Source organism: Neoarius graeffei, chromosome 1, assembly GCF_027579695.1.
Source record: "Neoarius graeffei isolate fNeoGra1 chromosome 1, fNeoGra1.pri, whole genome shotgun sequence".
In the NCBI taxonomy this organism is placed as follows: Eukaryota; Metazoa; Chordata; class Actinopteri; order Siluriformes; family Ariidae; genus Neoarius; species Neoarius graeffei.
Genome location: NC_083569.1, coordinates 109,318,648 through 109,345,567, shown reverse-complemented (window position 1 = coordinate 109,345,567; position 26,920 = coordinate 109,318,648). Strand labels below are relative to the sequence as shown.

Below are 26,920 nucleotides of genomic sequence, written 5' to 3'. Positions count from 1 at the left end.
GCATTGTCGCAAAGCAGCTTTGCAGAATTTTAATGACTTTTAACATGAGCTAATTTTATCCCTAATCTGTCCTCATTGAGTAAACCTGTGGCAACAGTGGCAAGGAAAAACGCCCTCCGACGACATGAGGAAGAAACCTCAAAAGGATCCAGACAAAAAAAGAACCCATCCTCATTTGGGTCAGAACAGATACTATGATTATAACATTTTTAACAGTTTTAACGTGACTGTTTCGTTGATGTTATAAACTGTTCATTGATGGAAACTTGAGTGCGGTTCTAAAGTTAGCAAGTCCACTGTAGTCCTCAGCCATAAAAGCATTACTGTAAGTGTCCAGAGTGTCTTTCAAGTGCGACTTTCAACTGTCCATACAGTGGTGCTTGAAAGTTTGTGAACCCCTTAGAATTTTCTATGTTTCTGCATAAATATGACCTAAAACATCATCAGATTTTCACACAAGTCCTAAAAGTAGGTAAAGAGAACCCAGTTAAACAAATGAGACAAAAATATTATACTTGGTCATTTATTTATTGAGGAAAATGATCCAGTGTTACATATCTGTGAGTGGCAAAAGTATGTGAACCTCTAGGATTAGCAGTTAATCTGAAGGTGAAATTAGAGTCCTGTGTTTTCAATCAGTGAGATGACAATCTGTTGTGAGTGGGCACCCTGTTTTATTTCAAGAACAGGGCTCGATCAAAGTCTGATCTTCACAACACGTTTGTGAAAGTGTATCATGGCACAAACAGGAGATTTCTGAGGACCTCAAAAAAAGCCTTGTTGATGCTCATCAGGCTGGAAAAGGTTACAAAACCATCTCTAAAGAGTTTGGACTCCACCAATCCACAGTCAGACAGATTGTGTACAAATGGAGGAAATTCAAGACCATTGTTACCCTCCCCAGGAGTGGTCGACCAACAAAGATCACTCCAAGAGCAAGGTGTGTAATAGTTGGTAAGCTCACAAAGGATCCCAGGATAACTTTTAAGCAACTGAAGGCCTCTCTCACATTGGTTAATGTTCATGAGTCCACCATCAGGAGAGCACTGAACAACAATGGTGTGCATGGCAGGGTTGCAAGCAGAAAGCCACTGCTCTCCAAAAGGAACATTGCTGCTCGTCTGCAGTTTGCTAAAGATCATGTGGACAAGCCAGAAGGCTATTGGAAAAATGTTTTGTGGACGGATGAGACCACAATAGAACTTTTTGGTTTAAATGAGAAGTGTTATGTTTGGAGAAAGGAAAACACTGCATTCCAGTATAAGAACCTTATCCAATCTGTGAAACATGGTGGTGGTAGTATCATGGTTTGGGCCTGTTTTGCTCCATCTGGGCCAAGACGGCTTGCCATCATTGATGGAACAATGAATTCTAAATTATACCAGTGAATTCTAAAGGAAAATGTCAGGACATCTGTCCATAAACTGAATGTCAAGAGAAGGGTGGGTCATGCAGCAAGACAACGACCCTAAGCACACAAGTCATTCTACCAAAGAATGGTTAAAGAAGAATAAAGCTAATGTTTTTGGAATGGCCAAGTCAAAGTCCTGACCTTAATCCAATTGAAATGTTGTGGAAGGACCTGAAGCGAGCAGTTCATGTGAGGAAACCCACCAACAACCCAGAGTTGAAGCTGTTCTGTACGGAGGAACGGGCTAAAATTCCTCCAAGCCGGTGTGCAGGACTGATCAACAGTTACCGGAAATGTTTAGTTGCAGTTATTGCTGCACAAGGGGGTCACACCAGATACTGAAAGCAAAGGTTCACATACTTTTGCCACTCACAGATATGTAATATTGGATCATTTTCTTCAATAAATAAATGACCAAGTATAATATTTTTGTCTCATTTGTTTAACTGGGTTTTCTTTATCTACTTTTAGGACTTGTGTGAAAATTTGATGTTTTAAGTCTCATTTATGCAGAAATATAGAAAATTCTAAAGGGTTCACAAACTTTCAAGCACCACTGTATGGGGCTGGCCTTCACAGGAGCAATGCGATGAGACCCCAGCCAGACAAAGGGCACCAGGATGGATCAGGCAGGTCCAAGGAGCAGAAGAGGCCAGCATCTCGATCTCAGGATTGACATGTACCGTAACTAATTATCGCGCATCCCTTACTGCCCACAGTATGCACTGCTGTATGTGTATTGCCCTATACCATGTATACACCGGACTTCACTACTCTTGCCAAATTAAAAAAAAAAACTAATTTCTCTCATTAAATGGCAAATGTAGGCTCATCTCATCATCTCTAGCCGCTTTATCCTGTTCTACAGGGTCGCAGGCAAGCTGGAGCCCATCCCAACCAACCACGGGCGAAAGGCGGGGCACACTCTGGACAAGTCGCCAGGTCATCACAGGGCTGACACATAGACACAGACAACCGTTCACACTCACATCTACGGTCAATTTAGAGTCACCAGTTAACCTAACCTGCATGTCTTTGGACCGTGGGGGAAACCGGAGCACCCGGAGGAAACCCACGTGGACACGGGGAGAACATGCAAACTCCGCACAGAAAGGCCCTTGCCGGCCACGGGGCTCGAACCCGGACCTTCTTGCTGTGAGGCGACAGCGCTAACCACTACACCACCGTGCCGCCCGGCAAATGTAGGCTGATTTTTTAAAATGTCTGATGCAATTTCAACAGAATTACTTTGCCTTGATAAAACACTGCACTATGTTGTCATATAATTCCCCAGAAGAAAACATTGCTTCTTACAACAGTCTTATCTTTGTCTTTCAGAAACAAATCAGCTCTTACATAAGCTCAAGCTCCTTCTCTCGCTTTTTCTCTTTCTTCTCTCTCTCTCTCTCTCGAAGGGGTTTTAGAAGAAACAAGTCAGAGTTCAGTCAGACCTGGCCAATGTCTCATAATGTTACTACTTAAAGGAATAGAAAATGTCGTGTAAATACATGCATGGGTTGGTAGCTTGTAATATTGAGAGCCTGTAAGAAAAGTTTCAGGCATGTTTGACTATTTATGAGAAAGTTGTAAGCGTTTTTATATCGCTGCTCTAATGCCACCAGTAGGCTGCCATGTTGCTTATTGGAAGGGCGATGTGTGACATCACTTGGGTGCAAGGCTGAGTGTCGCTCTTTAGTACTGAAGGGGCAAAGCGAAAGTTCTACTAAGGTGACAATGTCTGATTTTTTTTTCACTATACATCTGAAATAGTGTATTAATGAGATGCAACCCTGACTTGCGGACAAACCCGAACTCTTTACCTGTAAAACAAGGCTGAAACTATGCGTTATATCACACTTGTACGGAAAAAGGCAGAAATATTGTCGGAAACACCCGAGCTGCTTTCCGAATGGTTTCCGTAAAGTGCGACGTCACTTGCAGCACACAGCCATATTCGACAAAATGGACAATAGCGCCAGCGACATTTCTTCATTGATTTCCTCGAGTATTTGGGACAATGACAGGAATAGCGATGATGATCATGATAAACAAGCATTCCCATATCACACACAAGTGAACAATATTTATAGAGTTGTTTTAGTTCGTCATTACCGAGGTTTTTTTGACAACACTAAATCAAAGCAAGGCACCCATCATACAACAAACATCAGGCTGCTTAGCTGCATCAGCAATTATGTTTATGCCCAAAGGAACTCAAAATAACATATCATGCTTAATTAAAAAGCTAGGGAAGCCATAAAGTGTTTTCTTACCCTTTGAACTTCTCTTTTGCGGACTGCTGACCGTGTTGTCTCGTTTGTCTTGTCCGCTTTTTGGCAGAAGATTGTGGGAACTGCATCTGGATTCAGTGCTGGCTTGTACGGTATTCTTAATGCCCGGTGCAGCCGAGTTGTTTGAATGAAACAATTTTCTTCAAAATCTTCTGAGCACACGAGCTGCAAATGTGCTGTCTTTGCACCCGAAGGACCATTCCAGTCAGCCTGTGAGAGGTCTGTCCCTGTGCAGCAAATGGCATTTATCCATTACCTTCTTACCTTTTTGTCCTTTGGGAATTGATGCAGGCTAGTTTTTTTCACTTCTGCCATTGTTGCATCCTCCTGCTGCAGGTGGCTGCAAAATGTTCACATAAATCCTGTATAGTATCCTGTATCCACCTTCAGCTTCCTACTACTACGCTCTCAACTCATTCATAAAAAAACTTCATCAAGAGGTCACCAGGCTAGCCGACTGTAATTACCAAAACAAATACTATCCTGTAAACAAACACTATCCTGTCCTCAGTGTTTGTTTACCCTCTTTCTGCGTTGCCGCAGAGGTTGGACCAGGGCAGGAATTTCACGAGGGCCATGGCCTTCATGCCCTCTCAATTTGGCCTTGTGCCCTTGGAAAAAAATATCTGCCGTAAGGCCACAGTGGCCTTGATGCCCTGCGGTTTTGCGGTTTTGTAGTCTGCCTCGTGACTGCCAATAGGCTTTAACATCACCTGCGTCTATTGAGAAAAAGATACGTCTTTTGATGACATTCTGGATTCTTATTGGGCAACTCATCAATGGTGGATCGGACTCGAGCCTGGCATGAACCGCTCCGACGTGCTGTAATGACACCAATCTGTCACCAGCCAACCAAGAGACTTAATCAAACGCATCCCCCGCCCACTTGTGTCCACGTCTGAGATGTTGAATTTTCACAGAAGGAGGGAAGAAGTTGACTGAGGTAAGACTGTGTGATAAATTAACGAATGAATAAGATAGAAATTTCAACATATAGGGCTTAAGTTTGTTACCGTTAAATAAGCACTGCTTGTACAGTAACGTTATGTCATTATAACGTTGACCCACTTTTAACGTGCTGAGTACTGACTGTAGCCGCTAACATGCTAATTAGCTTGCTGTCAAAAGTGCAAAGACCTTAAATTGCTCTGTGTAAATTAGAAAATGGCGCAACTTCCTCTGTAGCCGTCAACAGACAAGCACAGACTTGTCTTGAGTTTTGAGCCAATCACAACAGGGCAGCACTGTGGCCTGAGGTAAAACATGATAGTTTAAGTTTGTTTAAATTACAAAAATGAGTACACTCATATACTCATACTGTTTAAGTAATGCAATAAAACTAATCTTTAAAAGTGGAATTTACTCAAACTGTTTGCATAGAATGAACTTTGGGGTTAACAGTGTAATAGTGTTGCAGTATTCTGCAAATTTGCAATTTAATATTTCAGATCTTGAGACGTGAAAGTGCTATTTAAAAAAATAAAAGGTCGGAAATGTTTTCTTTGTCATCTATTTAGTTCATTTTATTTCCTCAATAATTTTCCTTGATTGAGGAATCAGTCTGGGCTCTTATGGGTTAATCAGTAGCCTGCATGCTAGTATATGTTCCATTTGCAGTCAAACATTTTGATGAACTCCAGGATCAATTTTGATTAATCAAAAATCTGCGTAGTAGTACAGTCTGAAGATGCTCTTGCACATTCGGTGTCAATTGAACAAAAATTATGGGAGGATATAGGTTTAATAAGTTTTACAATTTTTGAAGTGAGTGATGGATTGATAAGTTTAGATGTGTTCAATATTTTCTTATCTTCAGGCATAATAGTGTAGGAGATGTTTCTTTACCTGCTTGATAGTTTTGAGTGAGACTCCAATCTTCCTCAGAAGAGTCATTAGTCCTTAAATTGAATTCATTATAGACGTGAACTTAAAATCATTGTTTTATTTTATGGCCTTGGTGCCCTGGCTTTTGGCCTTCATGCTCTCAAAAAATTGACAGCACAAAAGGCCAAGTGGCCTTGCCCCTAAAATGACGAAATTCCAGGCCTGGGTTGGACTGTCTACCATGGTAATTATGGTAGGCTAGCCTGGTGGCGTCTTGATGAGGAAGTTTTTTATGAATGAGTTGAGAGCATGCTAAGCATGCTAACGAGTGCTTATGCTGCCAGGAACATGGAAAACCTCATGCACTTGCCTCTTTGACAGATTTAGGTTGGATTGTATGCAGATCTGTTTGTAGGTAGTCTAGCAAGGTTACAGTCTGCAGAATGAGGCTGTCACGGCAGCACTACTTGTACCGGGGATATAAATATGAAAAGTTGCCTCCCCCATTCAGTCACGTAGAAGTACATCAGCTGTTCACTCTTCCCTCGCTGTTTATCAGCGACATCAGCATTATCTTTCCCCCTTCACTTTTTTGTTAGGGAATTTCAATGTTTTTTCATACAAACTTTTTAATGAAATTATCTCCAGCCAGGGGCAGCTTCAAGTCTTACTCGCTATGCGGAGCTTCCGTGTCTTGCACCCAAATGACGTCAGAGCATTGCCGGAAATGATCGGGGGGATTTTTCTGATTGGTTAAAATATTTTCAATGGTGGCATCCATTAAATCTTCCATGATGGGGGAATTCTGCATAGAAACTGACTTTCAGAGATGGATATCTTAGTTGTGTGAGCTCCTTATTTTCAGTTATTCACATGAATCGTTAGTTTATATCATAAACTATCTTCATAACTGTATTTTAACCATGGGCTTTCTTTTCCTTTAATTATACCCCCACTCCAAAGTAGGGGGGCTTTACTGGTTTATTTAACTAAAACTTAATTGCATACAACTGTACCAACAAAAAGCAAAAAGACCAGTGCATAGTATGGTATGACCTAGAGGAAACTATCACTGCTTACAACAGTCATGTCTTTGTTTCACAGAAATAAATAAGATCTTACTGAATTCTGATTTGTTTGTCCTAAAATCCCTTTAGAAGCAAAATAATAGCAGAAGAGTATTTTAAGATTTTAAGTTAAACTTAAATTGCAATTAATTGGGCTTTGACAATATACTATTTCTTAGGAATTTAAACAAGATCAAATGTGAACTACTGCTCACTTACGTATACCCCCGCGCTCGCTTGTATCAGAATGCAAGCAATCAAAGGAATAGGACACTTATGAATGTTGATTTGAACAAATAATTAACCCTGAAACAAGTAAGTAAAGAGCAGTGTTCTCGACAGGTATTTCAAATAGTAAGTGAAATTCTAAATGGGATATGACACACCTGGACTGATTTCCTAACGTGCCATTTGAATGTTGGAAAGCTTGGACCTTTGTCTTAAAACAATACAATGCACCAATGTTGTTATGCAGTTACAAAATGCAATATATTTAAGAACTCCTATGTTGTACTTTAGCTATTAATGTGGTTACTCATATTTCAAGCGGTATTTCTCAGGCCCCTCATTTGGGATACTTTTCATGAACTGGCCCTCATTGTGAACTAATTGAATAGCCCTGGTCTAGACCATCCTGGTACTCAATCCAGAAGTGGAAATAAAAGGTTTCGCTGCATGCACTGACTGCCATTCACAACCATACATAAAACCACGTCCTAGGTGCTGGTTGCTAGATGGTGCTGTTGCATGAGTTGACCTTCATTCTGTTCCTGGCATCCTGGAATTTAAAAATGGAGAGGGGTTCTATGAAGTGTTTTCATTTCAAATCTAATTTTGCCCTTTAAATTTTGTTCCCTGCATATTTCATAAGGTAAAAAACAGCAAATTTGATAATGTTGAATTGTGCCTAATCAGCCCTAGACGCCACCAGAATGCACCATTTGAAGTCTCTAATTTAAGAATTTTTGAGGAGAGCATGCCCCTGGACTCCCCGAGAAGCCTTTGGGGCCCTTCAGGCTGGACCAGTCTTTACGGGCTGGGCTCCACATCAGTAACACTGCTCTGATACAACCCCGATTCCAAAAAAGTTGGGGCAAAGTACAAATTGTAAATAAAAACGGAATGCAATAATTTACAAATCTCAAAAACTGATATTGTATTCACAGTAGAACATAGACAACATATCAGATGTCGAAAGTGAGACATTTTGAAATTTCATGCCAAATATTGGCTCATTTGAAATTTCATGACAGCAACACATCTCAAAAAAGTTGGGACGGGGGCAATAAGAGGCTGGAAAAGTTAAAGGTACAAAAAAGGAACAGCTGGAGGACCAAATTGCAACTCATTAGGTCAATTGGCAATAGGTCATTAACATGACTGGGTATAAAAAGAGCATCTTGGAGTGGCAGCGGCTCTCAGAAGTAAAGACGGGAAGAGGATCACCAATCCCCCTAATTCTGCGCCGACAAACAGTGGAGCAATATCAGAAAGGAGTTCGACAGTGTAAAATTGCAAAGAGTTTGACCAGATCATCATCTACAGTGCATAATATCATCAAAAGATTCAGAGAATCTGGAAGAATCTCTGTGCGCAAGGGTCAAGGCCGGAAAACCATACTGGGTGCCCGTGATCTTCGGGCCCTTGGACGGCACTGCATCACATACAGGCATGCTTCTGTATTGGAAATCACAAAATGGGCTCAGGAATATTTCCAGAGAACATTATCTGTGAGCACAATTCACCGTGCCATCCGCCGTTGCCAGCTAAAACTCTATAGTTCAAAGAAGAAGCCGTATCTAAACATGATCCAGAAGCGCAGACGTCTTCTCTGGGCCAAGGCTCATTTAAAATGGACTGTGGCAAAGTGGAAAACTGTTCTGTGGTCAGACGAATCAAAATTTGAAGTTCTTTATGGAAATCAGGGACGCCGTGTCATTCGGACTAAAGAGGAGAAGGACGACCCAAGTTATCAGCACTCAGTTCAGAAGCCTGTATCTCTGATGGTATGGGGTTGCATTAGTGCGTGTGGCATGGGCAGCTTACACATCTGGAAAGACACCATCAATGCTGAAAGGTATATCCAGGTTCTAGAGCAACATATGCTCCCATCCAGACGACGTCTCTTTCAGGGAAGACCTTGCATTTTCCAACATGACAATGCCAAACCACATACTGCATCAATTACAGCATCATGGCTGCGTAGAAGAAGGGTCCGGGTACTGAACTGGCCAGCCTGCAGTCCAGATCTTTCACCCATAGAAAACATTTGGCGCATCATAAAACGGAAGATACGACAAAAAAGACCTAAGACAGTTGAGCAACTAGAATCCTACATTAGACAAGAATGGGTTAACATTCCTATCCCTAAACTTGAGCAACTTGTCTCCTCAGTCCCAGACGTTTACAGACTGTTGTAAAGAGAAAAGGGGATGTCTCACAGTGGGAAACATGGCCTTGTCCCAACTATTTTGAGATGTGTTGTTGTCATGAAATTTAAAATCACCTAATTTTTCTCTTTAAATGATACATTTTCTCAGTTTAAACATTTGATATGTCATCTGTGTTCTATTCTGAATAAAATATGGAATTTTGAAACTTCCACATCATTGCATTCCGTTTTTATTTACAATTTGTACTTTGTCCCAACTTTTTTGGAATCGGGGTTGTATTTTTTTCTGAGGAAAGCCCTGGGAATCTTAGAATCAACAAGAAGTTCTTATTTAAGTGATGTGTGTGTGTGTGTGTGTGTGTGTTACTAAAATGGAGCAGCTTCATTTGCAACCCTAAAATTTGGGGTACTACATCCATTGAAGTTTGGTAATTTGATGGTCAAGCTGTAATACAGTATTGTAGGAAAAATTTCCAAGCACAATTCCATAAAAATCTACAGGACAAAATGTAAAATTAATGCAGCATCTTGAAACTTTTTATGTTTTCCAGATGTACCACTGCTCAGATTGTGGGAAAAGTTTTATGAAGAGTCAGTATCTCAAATATCACCAGCGTGTCCACACAGGAGAGAAGCCGTATCACTGTGGACATTGTGATAAAAGTTTTTCCCAACCATCTAATCTCCAAATACATGAGCGTATCCACACAGGAGAGAAGCCGTATCACTGTGGATACTGTGGGAAGAGTTTTAGTCAGCAGAGTAATCTCAAACTGCATGAGCGCATCCACACAGGAGAGAAGCCGTATTGCTGTGGACAGTGTGGAAAAAGTTTCATTTGTCAGAGTTATCTTCAACTGCATGAGCGTATCCACACAGGAGAGAAGCCATATCATTGTGGACTGTGTGGGAAGAATTTTACTCAGCAGAGTCATCTCAAACTGCACACGCGCATCCACACAGGAGAGAAGCCGTATCGCTGCGGACAGTGTGAGAAGAGGTTTACTCAACAAAGTAATCTCCAACGACACAAATGCATCCACACAGGAAAGAAGCCGTATCAGTGTGGACAGTGTGGGAAGAGGTATACTCAGCAGAGTGCTCTCCAACAGCACGAGTGCATCCACACAGGAGAGAAGCCGTATTACTGTGGCTACTGTGGGAAGAGTTTTACTCAGCAGAGTAATCTCCAGCGACACCAGCGTATCCATACAGGAAAGAAGACAAAACGGTGCTTTTTTGAGTTTTAGTGACCTGAGTGCCTTCCACAGCCACCTGCAGAATCCTAAAGAACGGAAGCCGTATCAGCGTGGACGAAGCTATACTTATTTAGGAGACACTAGTGCTCTAACGTAGTCATCAACTCTTGACGTGAATTTGTAAAATTAAGATAAAACTATAATTTGTCATGGTATGTTGTATTCCGTTGCTGGGATTGGACTGTTAACTGTCTTCGTATAATTCATGACTTTGTCCTGTTCCTGGTTTCCCCCGAACGCTACAATCCCAGGTAGTGCTGGTTGATTTTTCCAGTTAATTCAAATTAATCTTTTAATAATTTTCAAAATAATAATAAAAAAAAATACCCTGATGCGTAGGATTCAAGAAATGTAGAATACAGTTAGTAACAGGAAAGATCAGGGCAATAGAAGGAAAAAAGGTTATATAGATTTTTAATTTAAAAATAGGTTTTAAGGCATTGTAAATGGTAATAATCTGCATACCTTTCTGATTTGTTAGTTCTTGTAGTGTTTCAAAGTAAAGTCTCATTTCATTCTTGAACTGATGAATATTAGGTTTCCTTTCAGAGCATTTGCATTAATGGATATAAAACTTGCCATCTGAAATAAGATTGAAAATAAAAACACAATTTCTGTCCATGTCTTTTTCTTCCATGATAAAATATAACATTTCAATAAATTTAATATTAATCCCACATGTCAAATACATGTTCAACTTCAGTCCAAAATAATTTAAGATAAATCTATGCAGAAAATAAACATAGAATTGTTTTTGTTCTACTAGAGCGGCGGCTACAATTATCAACACCTTCACGATCTTTTGGCCGTTGCAAAAGTAGAAAAGGCTTTCAGTATGTACGGTAAATTGTGCATGAATAATTACTCAAACTTCCACTGGGGGGAAAAAAAAAGAGTTAATTCCTGATTACTTAGCGTATCAGATCACGTGCCACCATTCTACAATTATCAACACCTTTGTCCACAGTTATTGACACCATCCACAATTATTGACATCCAGATTAGTTTTTAAAAAATATATAAAATGTGTACTGATATTATATGTGGTAGATATTTACAACAAACTGCAAAAATATTTCCTGAATGGAATAGAAAAATCAGAACATTTCAAGCATGTAATTTTTTTATATGGTAGGAATTAAATTCTGGTCTAATTCTATTTATTGCAATCGGATTCCAAATACTCTTATAAGCATTCCATTCTGTTATGAATCAGAAAAAAATTATTATAAATCACAGCACTTTTATTTTTTTTAAAGTACTTCAACAATGTTACACAAAGATCGAGCCATAATAGTTGTAAATATCACTTAATTCCACAGGGTGTCGATAATGGTGGACACCAGTGAAAGTGATCACTATTATCAACACCTCACGTGACTTCTCAAACGCGCGCTTAGATACAAAATGGCGACTGTCAAATGAAAGAGTAATGCAAGGCTGACACTTGCACGACTTTTGGCCACGATTTTGTCGTGGCAAGTTGTGCCATTTTGGGGCACGAACTGGGAGGCTCCCGCACTGTTCACGACTAGTTCACGCATAGTTCACGACGAGTTCACGAATGCGTGCCCGTCCACATTCACGAACTGGCACGACGAGTTCACGCATAGTTTACGCACTTCCCGCATTGGCACGACGAGTTTGCGCAATTCGGACGGTGTCGTGCCGACTTGGGCACACCATATAAAAAGGGGGCCTCCCCAACCCCTGGTCATTTTTGAATTGGCTGTGGAAGAGACATGCTGAATACCAGAGACACAATCATTGCAGAGAAGAGAAGATGCTTTGTTTTTTTAGGCATGTTGTCTCTGTGATATACAGTAAGTTGTCTCCTCGCTGGTGATCTCTGGAATGGCGAGAAGTGTCCGGGAAGCCCTATATATACCCCCGCACTGACGCGAGCGCCACTGTCGCGCAGTAGTCGTGAACTTGTCGTGAACTGCTCGTGCCATGCGCAAACTGTTCGTGAAGTGTGTAAACTAGTCGTGAACTGCTCGTGCCATCAATGCGTGACCGTGTCAGTGGGAAGGCACGGCCACGCTGCGACGCGCACCAATTCGTGAACATGTCGTGAACTACTCGTGAACTCGACGTGAGCTGTTCGTGAACTATTCGTGGCAGTTCGTGACAGTCGTGGCATGGCGCGCACTTCCACGCACTGGCATGCATCCTCCCGCATCGTCCCGACGAGTTCACGATGAGATCACGAAGAGTTTGCGCATAGTTCACGACCCGGTCGCAAAATTATGAACATTTCAAAATTCTCATCCCGAAATGGCACGCAGTCACGACGGGTTTACGCACACTTCACGCCAGTTTACGACTAGTTTGCGCACTGGCACGACTCGCGTCGTGCCAATGCGTGCCACGGAATCGTGCAAGTGTCAGCCTTGCATTAGAAACAAAGTCAGTTTCAGGAAGGATACCATGAAATATCAGTGAATTTGATAAGTAAAACCATGTCCATGATCTTTCCACCATGCTTACCTGCAATGATAACGTCCAGGTTTTCCTCAAATTGCTGATCATGCTAAAAAAAAAATCCATCTTAGGTAACAAGCTGTGACATCAGACGACAAGATCAAAGGGCGAGGCGGGTCCTCCGGTTGATTAATTAACCAATAATAACTGTTGTAACTGAAACTTACCTTTGTAAAATTTGTATTGGTAAATCTGAAAAGGTATCTAATTATGGACTGCCGATAATTGTAGCTGCCGCTCTATTACAAAATAACTGCACAGCATTGAGGAAGAATATATATTTTATTCTATTATTTTATTGAATATATATTTTAACAAATGATTTATTGGATAAATTAAATGTATCCTTTTAAACTGTGCTTTAAATTTATTGTTGACAAAATATATTTTATTGTAAGTCTAAATCAAATCCTAAATAATTTTCTCAAAATGGTTCTTCCAATAAGGGCGGCACGGTGGTGTAGTGGTTAGCGCTGTCGCCTCACAGCAAGAAGGTCCGGGTTCGAGCCCCGGGGCCGGCGAGGGCCTTTCTGTGTGGCGTTTGCATGTTCTCCCCGTGTCCGCGTGGGTTTCCTCCGGGTGCTCCGGTTTCCCCCACAGTCCAAAGACATGCAGGTTAGGTTAACTGGTGACTCTAAATTGACCGTAGGTGTGAATGTGAGTGTGAATGGTTGTCTGTGTCTATGTGTCAGCCCTGTGATGACCTGGCGACTTGTCCAGGATGTACCCCACCTTTCGCCCGTAGTCAGCCGGGATAGGCTCCAGCTTGCCTGCGACCCTGTAGAACAGGATAAAGCGGCTAGAGATAATGAGATGAGATGAGATGAGATGAGATGAGAGGTTCTTCCAATATTGAAGATTGGAAATACCAGACATTCTGATCTACACTCCACACCAGGAGGTGGCGATAATGTACCAATTTGCCGTCAATAAACCTCAAAGAAGAAGGAAAAGGAAACGACGCGCATGCTTGGATCCTGTAGAAGAGCGCGCGCTTTATTCTGCACACGGGTGTTTGAAGTTGACATCATCCTGTGTGACATCATTAAAGGTGAGTTCATCTGAAACTGATCACCTGAGCTGTTTGGTTAACGGGTTTTGGAGATTCTGGACTCATGAGTCTGGATTTTATTTCCAGACATTTTGCATTTTATTTATGTCCTGACCCCATGATGATCCCATAATCGTGGTATTGAGGTTTTGTTACACTACCGTTCAAAAGTTTGGGGTCACCCAGACAATTTTGTGTTTTCCATGAAAAGTCACACTTTTATTTCCCACCATAAGTTGTAAAATGAATAGAAAATATAGTCAAGACATTTTTCTGGCCATTTTGAGCATTTAATCGACCCCACAAATGTGATGCTCCAGAAACTCAATCTGCTCAAAGGAAGGTCAGTTTTATAGCTTCTCTAAAGAGCTCAACTGTTTTCAGCTGTGCTAACATGATTGTACAAGGGTTTTCTAATCATCCATTAGCCTTCTGAGGCAATGAGCAAACACATTGTACCATTAGAACACTGGAGTGAGAGTTGCTGGAAATGGGCCTCTATACACTAGGGGTGGGTATTGGCAAAGAAGTCACGATTCAATTCGAATCACGATTCACATGCTACGATGCGATACTATCACGATGCATCACGATTCTTGAATTATTGCGATGCATTGCGATATATTCAACATACTTCAGTGAAAATGTAAAAAAAAAAAAAAAGAGCATAATTACCAGTGGCTGTGTACGATCTGGATAGTGTCTCCAATTGATGCATAACTCAGAGCAACTCAGTTCATAACTGAATTTATTGAAACGACTTTGGAGGTAGTTGCCATTAAAATGAATATTACTGTTTCCATACTTAACAAGTGGACACACTAATGACAAAAATTGCATAGGATTTATAAAACTAAAAATAATAAAAGAAAACTAATAGCAGCAGTTTTCAATTTCTTTGCAGCACCTGCAGTATGGGAGGACAAGGCAATAATAAATATCAAAATATATATACTATATTACTCAGTGCATTAAATTATCATCATTATATTATTTGTTACATTACTTTACATTATATTTAAATGCCTTATGCATTTATAGTTTGTGGAGCATCCTCAAATTAGGAAACAATACACTCACTAAGCATATTTCTTTTAGCATGTTGTAGTACCGCAGCAGTTATGTCAGACTCGGTGAGTGTGCAGATGTCCTTCTCAGATTTACGTATTTCTGCAGACAGGAGTGCAGCGTGGATGGCAGGCTGTTGCTCTAAAAAGCGCTCAAGCATGTCGTGCGCGCTGTTCCAGCGAGATTTGTAAACAGAGTCGCAGTCGCATATGATGTCTATGCAGAATGTCTAGGTTGCAGTAGCCCGCCGCTGGAAATGCCACTGGCATGAAGGCAGCGGGCGTCAAAAACTCCACGGCGACATCTACAGGACTGGAAGTTGTATTCTACTTGTTTTTAGCTGATGTTCGCCAACCATTCATACAATTTTATTTATTAATTTTTTAAAATTAATAATCGATATTTGGCGTCAAGAATCGATGCAGTATATCGTGAAAGTTAGTATCGCGATGTATTGTCATGACGATTATTTTGCACACCCCTACTATACACCTATGGAGATATTGCACCAAAAACCAGACATTTGCAGCTAGAATAGTCATTTACCACATTAGCAATGTATAGAGTGGATTTCTGATTAGTTTAAAGTGATCTTCATTGAAAAGAACAGTGCTTTTCTTTCAAAAATAAGGACATTTCAAAGTGACCCCAAACTTTTGAACGGTAGTGTAAATTCAGGGGTAAAACTCAGTGCAAAACGAAAGTGACTCATGACAACCAATACTGCATGTCGAAGCAGCATGTGAACAATCCTGACTTCTTTAACAAATCAAATGTTACATAAAGATCCAAAATGCAAGGTCATTAACACTGGATAAGTCTCAAGGCCTCTGCATGCTCTTGCGACAAGGCTTTCGCAGATAGCTTTTCGCAGACAGTTGTAATTTATCGTTGAGCGGGGAGTAATAGGCGTGCGCGATGTTATTCACCGCCACAACGCAAGGGGGCGCGAAATCGCTAGGAGTAGTTAGTGGAGTGTTTATCCTCCGGTTATTTATAATGACTAGAACTGGAGTCGTATAGATGTACGTACTTCCTCACTTCCTCGATCAACCGCACTTCGTGCTGCTCCATCTTCGCTCGTGTTTTTAAAAATGGCGGTCGTGAAAACATACCAAACCGGGAAAGTAGGGAAGCGGAAGTGCGTGTACAGCAGATGTAGAGTGGACCAATCAGAGCCCTCTTGTCTGCGAGGCTTCTGCGGTGGTCACAATTTTTGGGAGGTGCGCGCAGTGCGTCTGTGAAGGTGGGGGGGGGGGCTACGCAGACGCTATCTGCGACGCCGTCTGCAAGGACTGGGTTGTCAGCATAAATTGGCCTTCACAGTGACTGCAATAAGCATATAACTGATTATGCAAGAAAAATGGACCCTGTCTTTATGATTTTCTCCAGATCCAGGACGAATTTTAGAGTAATAAGAGGCAATGCTTTGCTTTGTAATATTATAGCAGACATCCCAACCTGACAAAATTCATTTCAGGGAGGTCTTCCACCCCCCAGGGAATTTTTTTTTTTTTTGGGGGGGGGGACAAATACATTGCTATGGGGGTACTCCCCCAGAAAATTTTGAATTTGGTTGATGTGATTTCCTGCATTCTGGTGGATTTTGGGGTGGCCTTTTGGAGATGAACAATACCTGAATTCACTCAGATTCATAGCTGACACCCTGACTTGGCAGCCAAATTTTCAAAATTCTCATGGGGGAGAAAAGTGCGTGAACGACATTTTCAATTGGACGAGGGTATGATGTGCGGTTGAAATGATAAAAACAGTCGATCCCAATTAATTGCAAACCATTTGAAATTTATCCAATTAAAGAGTTTTTGAATTGTTGATCATCTCATCTCTAGCCGCTTTATCCTGTTCTACAGGGTCGCAGGCAAGCTGGAGCCTATCCCAGCTGACTATGGGCGAAAGGCGGGGTACACCCTGGACAAGTCGCCAGGTCATCACAGGGCTGACACATAGACACAGACAACCATTCACACTCACATTCACACCTACGGTCAATTTAGAGTCACCAGTTAACCTAACCTGCATGTCTTTGGACTGTAGGGGAAACCGGAGCACCCGGAGGAAACCCACGCGGACAACATGCAAACTCCGCACAGAAAGGCCCTCGCCGGCCACGGGGCTCAAACCCGGACCTTCTTGCTGTGAGGCAACAGCGCTAACCACTACACCACCATTTGTTGGTTCAGCTAAGCGATGATTACGTTTCAGTGATGCACCATCAGGAAACAGTTGGCATTTTTACTGCACAGACGCCTTTATACAAGACCATTTTTTTTTGTTGACGTGAATCAAAGGCGAAGCCAGTTCTGCACTCAACTGGTTCTTATGAAAGTAGACGATGTTTTATTGATCACGTTTTATTATGGCAATAAATTCCAGTAATTTTATAGCATGTCCTGCCACTGAATGCTTTATGAAGGGTAAAAGAAGGCAGGAATAATTTATACAGATTTGCATCACTGATTTTAATGATATAATGTCGTACATTTGAAAAATGTGCCTCCAAGAATGTTCAGTAATCACATTTCTGAAAGTAGAAAATATGAACAAATATAAAGAGGAAAGATCTTTTAAAAGATATATTTATCTTGTATAGTAAACCCTTCAGCCATCATTGATTAGTTAGTTGGCACAATTGTAGCTAAATGGCAGTTAAGATAAATGTGTAAAATGTGGTGTAGAAAGACACTGTCCAAAAAACATCATGGTAGTTTCAGAGACAGCAGTTTATCTAAAGGGACAAACTGATGGCTGTAAAGGAACAGTTTGTTTCCCCTCTTACCCAAGTAGTCAGTTGAGACATGTTTGATATTTCCTTCTTTAAATTTTGCACTGGAGCTATGAAGCGGAGTAGCTAACGAGTGTCTTGTCGTGCAACAAATTTTGGCCTGTAAACTAGGGGTGGGTATTGCCAAGGACCTCACGATACGATACGCATCACGATACTTGAGTCATGATACGATACTGCGATATATTGCGATATTCTACATAGTTCACTGAAAAATGTAAACGCATTATGCATCTTAAAATCCGAGTTGTATGTACATCAGATGATAGTGATAATTCATGGGACAAACTGAGTCAAAACAATGTAATTCTAATTATCCATGCCATTTTATTGTAACTATACAAGCGCAAGTTACAACATATTTGCAGGAACAACACACTGTCTGGAACACATTGAAAAGTGCAGTGTGCATCTTAGTCTCCCTGAGCACAATTATGAAACAAAGTGCAGTGTGGGTCAGTGTCCACACACTGAAACTGAACTGAAACCTCAGTGAATCATGTTTCTTCTGAACTTTGAGTAAATACTCAAAATAAAATGCAGTGTCTCACACACACTAAAATTGAAAATGCAAAATAAAGTGCAGCTTCTTGCCTTTGGCCTTAAATGACAAAATTAAGTTCACAGTTACAGTAAGTCACACATCACTGAAGTAGATTTGTTTTTTTTCTCCTTTCCTTTGGAATCCAAAGTGCCTCCAAACATCTGCCTTAAAGTTCGGCAGCGTCTCTAGGTTTACATTAACAGCCATGCTTGCTTGTTTTTTTTTTCCTCACTGCAACCACCGGGAAAAAAAGAGAAGACGAAGAGTGCCTTGCAGTGAGGTAGCGGCACAGCGACACCTTGCGGAGCGGAGGTGCGGAAGTCGTACTGGATTTACAACCCGTCTGAAACATGATTTATTATTTGAAAAAATATCGATATTCAAATTTTGAGTATCGATATTGAATCGGAAGACAAAGTATCGCGATATATCGCTGTATCGATAATTTTGCCCACCCCTACTGTAAACGTGTCTCAAGTTCTTTCCAGTTGTTCAGTGATGTGCTTTAGAACACGATGTGATGTGATAAACATCACTCAGGCCATCCTTAAAAAAAAATCCGTTTCCTGTCCACCGGGTGAGCAAAAAAATTTTCAGTCGGGAGGGAGGGATTTTTTATATATATATATATATATATATATATATATATATATATATATATATATGGATGGATAAGAAATCGCAATGCTGTGTTTGCTTTTTCTTTCAGTACATTTTTATTACAAAAGCAGACACATTTAATAAAATATGATGGTTTAATCAACTGAAACTTGTACAAAAACTTTAAGTTAGCATTTTAAATGCTGACTGCAACATTTGCAAAACTTTTACAAAGGTACTTAAAATGTCCGACACACGGACTTTTTGTAGTTCTAAATCGAGCGTTAGGCCTAGTTCGGATGAAATTACACTATTAAAATGATCACTGAATGATTTGTTTTTCTGAATCTTTACTATTTTGTTGTTCGCTAGAATACCATTTTGTGATTTCACACTTAAGCAAATGTTTGAAAACTCCGGATCTCCTTCCTTCATGGTGGCTGCCGTTTTTTTTTTTGTGCCGCACGGCGCATGCGCTGAGCTGATTCAATTCTATATTCTGCGCGGAATGCAGGGCTTTCCACAAGCGCCGGCTGCCGACTACACAATTAAGTCCAGCCGGCTACTTTAATGACTTATTTTTGTAGCCCACAGGCTCTAAATATTAATTTTCGATTTTAATAAAATTAAATGTTTATCTAACGGACTGACAATAATGTCAAACTGAACCGCACTCATTTACAGTGGTGCTTGAAAGTTTGTGAACCCTTTAGAATTTTCTATATTTCTGCATAAATATGACCTAAAACATCATCGGATTTTCACACAAGTCCTAAAAGTAGAGAAAGAGAACCCAGTTAAACAAATGAGACAGAAATATTATACTTGATCATTTATTTATTGAAGAAAATGATCCAATATTACATATCTGTGAATGGCAAAAGTATGTGAACCTTTGCTTTCAGTATCTGGTGTGACCCCCTTGTGCAGCGATAACTGCAACTAAATGTTTGCGGTAACTGTTGATCAGTCCTGCACACCGGCTTGGAGGAATTTTAGCCCGTTCCTCCGTACAGAACAGCTTCAACTCTGGGATGTTGGTGGGTTTCCTCACATGAACTGCTTGCTTCAGGTCCTTCCGCAACATTTTGATTGGATTAAGGTCAGGACTTTGACTTGGCCATTCCAAAACATTAACTTTATTCTTTTTTAACCGTTCTTTGGTAGAACGACTTGTGTGCTTAGGGTCGTTGTCTTGCTGCATGGCCCACCTTCTCTTGAGATTCAGTTCATGAGCAGATGTCCTGACATTTTCCTTTAGAATTCGCTGGTATAATTCAGAATTCATTGTTCCATCAATGATGGCAAGCCATCCTGGCCCAGATGCAGCAAAACAGGCCCAAACCATGATACTACCACCACCATGTTTCACAGATGAGATAAGGTTCTTATGCTGGAATGCAGTGTTTTCCTTTCTCCAAACATAACGCTTCTCATTTAAACCAAAAAGTTCTATTTTGGTCTCATCCGTCCACAAAACATTTTCCAACAGCCTTCTGGCTTGTCCACATGATCTTTAGCAGACTGTAGACAAGCAGCAATGTTCTTTTTGGAGAGCAGTGGCTTTCTCCTTGCAACCCTGCCATGCACACCATTGTTGTTCAGTGTTTTCCTGATGGTGGACTCATGAACATTAACAGTAGCCAATGTGAGAGAGGCCTTCAGTTGCTTAGAAGTTACCCTGGGGTCCTTTGTGACCTCGCCGACTATTACACGCCTTGCTCTTGGAGTGATCTTTGTTGGTTGCCCACTCCTGGGGAGGGTAACAATGGTCTTGAGTTTCCTCCATTTGTACACAGTCTGTCTGACTGTGGATTGGTGGAGTCTAAACTCTTTAGAGATGATTTTGTAATGTTTTCCAGCCTGATAAGCATCAGCAACACTTTTTCTGAGGTCCTCAGAAATCTCCTTTGTTCGTGCCATGATGCACTTCCACAAACGTGTTGTGAAGATCAGACTTTGATAGATCCTTGATCTTGAAATAAAACAGGGCGCCCACTCACACCTGATTGTCATCCCATTGATTGAAAACACCTGACTCTAATTTCACCTTCAAATTAACTGCTAATCCTAGAGGTTCACATACTTTTGCCACTCAAAGATCTGTAATATTGGATCATTTTCCTCAATAAATAAATGACCAAGTATAATATTTTTGTCTCATTTGTTTAACTGGGTTCTCTTTATCTACCTTTAGGACTTGTGTGAAAATCTGATGATGTTTTAGGTCATATTTATGCAGAAATATAGAAAATTCTAAAGGGTTCACAAACTTTCAAGCACCACTGTAAGTTGTGATTCGCACTGTTTGTACCGATAATAACCACAAATTCCCCGCAGACTTCGTTGATCAAGGGAGAGTAACTCATCCGCAGCCCCGACATGCGGTGTGTGTGCGCGCACTCGGCGGAGGCAGTAGTGTGTCGGGGCCGTCGGAGGGAACAGAAGCAGAGATGACGCTTATTTCGTCTCCGGTAAACCAGTCTTCTCTCGTTCAATTACGTGCTGGCATCAAAAGACACCATTGGTTGTAAATGAAACCAAATTGAGTGGTTGGAGTGTATTTTCATACACAAATGGAGAAATGTTGGCTGAGTGTGTAATTGTGTAGCCCCACTGCAGACCGTTGTCGTTGTTAATTCATAGCATGCTCAGCTGCGTGAATGTGTCATGCACCGAAAATAAAAGATTTACAAGCCAGGAACGCCTCATGATGCAATACGCAAGAAAAGAAAGAAGATTTACTGCCATTTTACTTTGTATTTGAGTAAAGTGAATAAATAAATGGTCTGTGGAAAATACATTTAATCCTGGGAACTGCGTGCACAGGAGTTTATTTTGTGTTTACTCCCCCCGGCTGGCTACTTATTTGTCATGGCTGGCTAGTATGAGCCTTAGTGGAAAGCCCTGGGAATGCGGAAATGTCAAGTTCGATTTTAGATTTTAAATATCGAAAAACCTGGGGGCGTCGTGGCTCAGGTGGATAAGGCGCCACCATAAATCCGGGGACCCGGGTTCGATTCCGACCTGAGGTCATTTCCCGATCCCTCCCCGTCTCTCTCTCTCCTGCTCATTTCCTGTCTCTACACCAGGGGTGGGCAATTATTTTTTCCATGGGGCCACATGAGAAACAGGAAATTTTGTGGAGGGCCGGACCAAAAGGCTGAACTAAATTCTGCATAATATTAATTGTATTTCTTTATATAAAGCAGTGAATAACATTGTTTTTACAAGCTGCTAAGACTGGTAAGAGTATGGAAAAAACGAGGTTGCCCTACAAAAAATGTCATTTATTCAATCAAATTTCCCAAAACAATGGTTAACAAAATGTGAATGTTTGTACCATTTTTTTTTTCAGTCACATTCACCCCAAAACACAATAAAGACATCACAATATCGTCTTTCTACTCCAAATATCAAGCAAGATACATATTATAATAATGATGCCCACATTTGTAGTCTAATCACTTCATTTGGTGTTTTTCAGTTTTTCGGATCTGCTCTCCGCAAACTAAACACACAGCTTTATCTCTGACTTCAGTAAATAAATACTTAGCAGTCCATGTTTTGTTGAAAGCCCTGCATTCGGCATCTACCTTTCTTCTTTTTGCGGACATTTTGGGGGCTAAAGTCTTCCTGTGACCTGCTCGCGACAACGTCGATTCGGTGTAGGTATCAGATCTACAGATCGGCTCGGGCTCCGGCGCCTGCTGGTGATGTCACACTATGTGATTGGCTGGACCGTTTGAAGGATGGACAAATTACGGAAGTAGTTATCGCGGGATTAGGTTTCGTGGGATTTCATGTCATGTTCATGTCGCGCGCATTGTGTTTTTGTTGAACACAACTTCAAAATAAAAGCAATGCACATTCAGTCCATGCATGAGGTAAAATTAGAAAATACGTTTATTTTGTAATTTCTAATTAACCTTACGCGGGCTGGTCAGAATGAACCAAAGGGCCAGATGCGGCCCGCGGGCCGTAAAATGCCCAGGTCTGCTCTACACTGTCCTATCCAATAAAGGTGAAAAAAGCCCAAAAATATCTTTTTAAAAAAAATGTCGAAAAACTAGCGTTAAAAAAAAAAAAATTTCAACCGCACACACGGCACTCACCCAGCCGGTGGACCGGAAACAGAACATTTTTTAATAATGGCCCCAGGAGGAGGATGATCTAGTTCCACTTTGAGTGACTTATGTTGTAAAAACCTAACAGTAAAGAAAAACTTTTACGACTTGTCCGCTACATCAGTGTTGGAGTGACAATGCAAAACTAAAGAGGGAAACGTCTGACACAAAATGCGTGGATTGACAACCTGGCGAAGTGGAACATTGTACGTTTTTTGGATGAACCAGTCCATTAACATAACAGTTTTACCACGATTTTCCCTTTTCCCAAAATAACCATTTTAAACATGCCTTCCTCCGTGAAACATTCTATATGTAAACAGTTTTAGATAAATTTTCATTCTAATAGCGTCACTGAAGGGCAGAAGTGGGACCAGGTATCAGGTCAGATTCGCTCAGTAAGGCTGGTCAGGCCTAAAGTGTTCTCTGAAATGTCTCGAAATACAGCTCAGCCACAATGCACAGAAATCTACAAACCACCAGCTAGTGTCAGTTTCAGAGCCCGACTTCCTTTTACACGCTGCCAGCACAGCTTCGCAGCGTCAGGAATAAAATTGCTATGGACTCCGTGCTCATCGGTAAAACATCGGTACAGCTGTTGAACGACTTTGCCGAGTCACAGCTGAGAATTCACCCTGAAGCTCCGCTCGCTCAGCAGGATCCTAAAAGGCCTAAAGGGAAGTGCTTTTATGTAGGACAGTCTCGCACCAAGCGTCCTTGCCAGTGGTGTAGTGGAGATTTTTAAAGTGGGGGTACGCGATTCGTGACGTCATCGATTTGATATCATGTCAGAAGCGGTAGCCTTTGTTTGGTCGCCTATGTTTGGTATGAATGATTTGTATAAATGTTACGTTCTTTTAACAACACAAGAAGACACTTTTTTTCAGACATTTTTATGTGTGCGATTTTCATTCGTGTTTGTCAGTACAGCCCAACTGTTATGGCGAAAAGCCGCGGTTTATTTTGTCTCCAATAAATATGCCGAAATGGCTAAAGAGGAACAAATTCGCCTTCTCCTTCCGAATGCATCGTCGTAGACAGCACCGCTCTGCTGCTGGAACTCAACATAAACCTTGCATAGGTTTAACATGGACTATCAGGCGTGAAGCCAAAATATTGGAAATTATGATACACAAACACCTTTGTTCATGTTCGATTCATGTTCATTTGAGCCGAGCTGCATTCGGAATTCGATATTTTTACTATCCTACTTACTGCCGTGGCAACAGCTACAGCATGTGTCCAGAAGTTCAAAAAAAGTCACGTCACTCACTCACATCGCATACAAACCAGCAATGGGCTGAAATTTATTATAAAAGGCACCAATCGAATAAATCAAGCATTTAGTCTGGCGCGATTGAGGCACCTGCGTCTACAAAATACATGACATGCAGCCATTGGGTTAAGCCCTACCATGCACTCCTTCTTAAAGACTTGAGTATTTCTTTAAATTTATTGTCGGATGTGTACAACAAAACACTAAACAGGAAGGCCACAAAGATTATGAATTTCAAATCATATATATATATATATATATAATACAGTATGTGGTGAAATTATCCGCGTAAGGATGACCAGGCAGGCGATTATATCAGTTCTGTTGCCCTCTCGGTGCTGCTACCATGAACGCCCGGAAATCACACACACAGAGAGAGAGTGTGACTGGTTATGATTGGTGATGGTGGCTCACTCAAGGTCGCTGGATTTGGTGTCGCCGGTGTCGGAATGCTTTTTCTGAAATAAAAATCGATGTTTTTCTGCCGAGTCTTTCCTGTCGAGTCATTTTCCCCTTGATCTGCCATTCTGTCGAAGCTCTCTAGTTGGTCGAAGCAACGTTAAAATGGCGGAGTCAACCATTTACATAATTCTAATATCTCGGCTGTGTTTAGAATGCATTCTACTTTGCGTCGCTACGTTTTACGTAACGTTCGATTGGGGGGGGCATTGATGATGAGCACAAAGGCACGTGTCACTTACTGTAGAGCGTATAAACTCAGGCCATTGAATGACTTTTTTTTTTTTGAATCTCACCTGGAGGAGGTGAGATTCAAAAAAAAAAAAGTCACATCGAGAGGAACCAGCTGAGGTGGCTCGGGCATCTTTTTCGGATGCCTCCTGGACGCCTCCCTGGGGAGGTGTTCCAGGCATGTCCCCCCGGGAGGAGGCCCCGGGGAAGACCCAGGACACGCTGGAGGGACTATGTCTCTCGGCTGGCCTGGGAACGCCTCGGTGTTCTTCCCGAGGAGCTGGCCGAGGTGTCTGGGGAAAGGGAAGTTTGGGCTTCCATGCTCAGACTGCTGCCTCCGCGACCCGGTCCTGGATAAGCGGAAGAAGACGAGACGAGACGAATCTCACCTTGGGAGAAGTGGGTGGACGGTGTACCCCCGCGTACCACGCCCACTACACCCCTGGTCCTTGCTAACAGGCCGTTTGGTCGAAAAATTGCGGTTTAGTTGTCATCTTTCTCCCTGGTCCATTTGATCATTGTCTCTGGTGATCGGTAGAGGAAGATGAGTTTGGAGTAGAGCTCTTCCTCTAGCTCCAGCTCGCCCGTCTCGCGCACCAGAAAGATGTCTGTGTGCAGTTTGAGGATGCGATCAACGCACGGCAACTCCTCGAACATGATGGAGTGAGAGATCTCACTGAAGAAACCACGCACAAACTTACCGATTACCAGCACCACAGATACATACAGTCCCATGATCCTGCAGCAGGGGAACAAGAAGCGCCAACAGTTATGTGCTGATTAAAAGGATAACATGGATAATTAACAGTTATTCCACAAAATCGAGTCGTACATGAGCTGATGAGGTGCATAGCGCCGAGTTAGCTATAAAGCATGTACGACAAGATTGAGCAGAGTAACCGTTTTATTCTATCCACATTCACTGGATTTTGAGAAACGGAGCATTTTTTTAAAATAATTTTTTGCAAATTTGATAAATAAAAACTTTATACAAAATGTCCGACAAAATCATTTCTGCTTTTTAAACAAAATTTAAACAAACCAGCGCAATTTGTGAAGAATGCTATTATAATAATTCTTGGAAAAAAATAATAAGATATGTTCTTACCATCAAATACTTTCGTTCCTTTTTTGGGGGAGAGGGGTGTGTGTGTTTTCGAGTAGAGTTTTTATTTCATCCCCAGTTGGTTCAGCAACACACGCCGCCATTTTGTTTTTCTCTACTCATGGTAGGGGAGAGTGGGGTAAGATGAGCCAGAGGGTAAGACGAGCCACCCCGTTTCTAAGAAACAGTAAACAAATGTGACCATGTGACCACATTCAAGGGGGGGCGGGACCATTTACTTACACTTGTGGAGAGGAGCACCACATGTCAAACTAGGTGAGGGACATATTTATAAAAATGTGTTTTTGTGCTTTCTAAGTCAATTCCATGTTTGTCCACAGTGAAGATGATTGAGAGAAGACAAAAGTAGAATAATATTTAGACACATTAGGGTTAAGTTAGTGGCTTTCTAAGCTATGATATGAATGCTAATAAAAATAATTTTGATTAGCCTAATCCCCTTTATTAGCATTTTTCTACAAAATGGTGGCCACGGGGTAAGATGAGCCATTAGATGTGGGGCAAGTTGAGCCACTGGCTCAACTTACCCCATTGGTGGCTGAGCTTACCCAATATGGATGACACTTAAGTTTTCACATTTACTGGTCATATATGACAACAACATATATGACATCAGATGAGGAAGACCAGTTGTTAGATGTGGGGGATTATGTTGTGGCAAAATTCACGGGGAAGAAGAAAGTGCATTTCTTCATTGGCCAGATAATCAAATTGGATATCTTCGAAATAGAGGCAAGATTTGTCAAAAGAAGCCGGTCATGCCATGGCTCTGCAAGAAAGCCGACCTTTGTCTTCAAAGAGAAAGATAAGGCTGTCCTGTCAAGACAGGATATTGTGAAAAAATTGCCCCGCCCCTTTACTGTTGGGGGGACAGCACGGAGGGAGAGGCAAATGGTGTTCCCTTGCC

The 26,920-nt window shown here is 41.4% G+C and overlaps 1 protein-coding gene across 1 annotated transcript in view; it reads left to right on the top strand.

Moving 5' to 3' along the window:
- Positions 1-26,920, top strand: part of LOC132881673 (zinc finger protein OZF-like) — a 76,985-nt gene that overhangs the window by 19,183 nt on the left and 30,882 nt on the right. Inside the window, exon 3 of the mRNA XM_060914409.1 lies at positions 9,537-10,069. Within this exon, the coding sequence (XP_060770392.1) occupies positions 9,537-10,069 (533 nt within the window). The remainder of the gene's footprint in view (positions 1-9,536; positions 10,070-26,920) is intronic.